The sequence below is a fragment of the Carlito syrichta genome, unplaced genomic scaffold, assembly GCF_000164805.1.
Source record: "Carlito syrichta isolate Samal-C Ts95f unplaced genomic scaffold, Tarsius_syrichta-2.0.1 Scaffold308086, whole genome shotgun sequence".
NCBI classification, from domain to species: Eukaryota; Metazoa; Chordata; class Mammalia; order Primates; family Tarsiidae; genus Carlito; species Carlito syrichta.
In genome coordinates, this window is record NW_007252182.1 from 470,763 (window position 1) to 471,634 (window position 872).

The 872-nt window shown below is 45.0% G+C and overlaps 1 protein-coding gene across 2 annotated transcripts in view; it reads right to left on the reverse strand.

Moving 5' to 3' along the window:
- RRN3 (RRN3 homolog, RNA polymerase I transcription factor) overlaps positions 1 to 872 on the reverse strand; it is a 37,862-nt gene that overhangs the window by 20,636 nt on the left and 16,354 nt on the right. For both annotated transcript variants that reach the window (XM_008064857.2, XM_021715942.1), the window contains one exon: positions 420 to 512. In XM_008064857.2, coding sequence (XP_008063048.2) covers positions 420 to 512 — 93 coding nt within the window. The remainder of the gene's footprint in view (positions 1 to 419; positions 513 to 872) is intronic.

The following is an 872-nucleotide window of genomic DNA, read 5'->3' on the forward strand; positions in this document are numbered from 1 at the left end:
TTTTTTTTAGTTGGGAGTTTCACTCCATCGCCCAGGCTGGAGTGCAGTTGGCACGTTCGACCTTCTGGGACCTGGCGATCCTTCCGCCTCAGCCTTCCAAGTAACTGGAACCACAGACACGTGCTACCACACCCGGTTATTTTTTATTTATTGTAGAGATGAGGTCTTGCCAAGTTGCCTGAGCTGGTCTAGAACCCATGGGCTCAAGCAATCCACTTGCCTCAGCCGCCCAAAGTGCTGGGATGACAGGCTGAGCCACCAAGTCTGGCCAAAACTACTCATTTAAGGAATCATTTTCAAGTCTGCCGAACTATCTTGTTTTAACCTAAAGCCTTGAAAAAGAAGCAAGGCCATGAGCTATCTCTTCTATCATTTGAAATGGTGAACTTAAGTCTGCTTTCATTAATAAACATGCTGACCATGTTAAATAATCCTTCTGTGGAACCTGTCCCAACACAAGTTTCAGCAGCTGTTTCCTCAGCATCTTCAATATCCTGCCGGGATGCATTCACCTATAACAAAAAGAATAAAAGCATTTAAAATACAACATGCCATTCTGGGGCCAAATTCAGCTGATATACATACATTAATGGTGCCCAGATTAGCACTTCACATGGCATTTTAAGAATACACAATTATGGTGCAAACCTATAAACTGACCTGGGTCAGGAAGGAATTTAAGTATTAGAAACAAAACCAGCCAGGCTTGTTGGCTCAGCCTGTAATCCCACGCCTTGGGAGGCTGAGGTGAGTAGATTGCCTGAGCCCGCGGGTTTGCAACCTGCCTGGGCAACTTGGTAAGACCTCATCTTTACAATAAATCAAAAAAATTAGCCAGGTGTGGTAGTGCGCGCCTGTAGTTCCAGCTACTT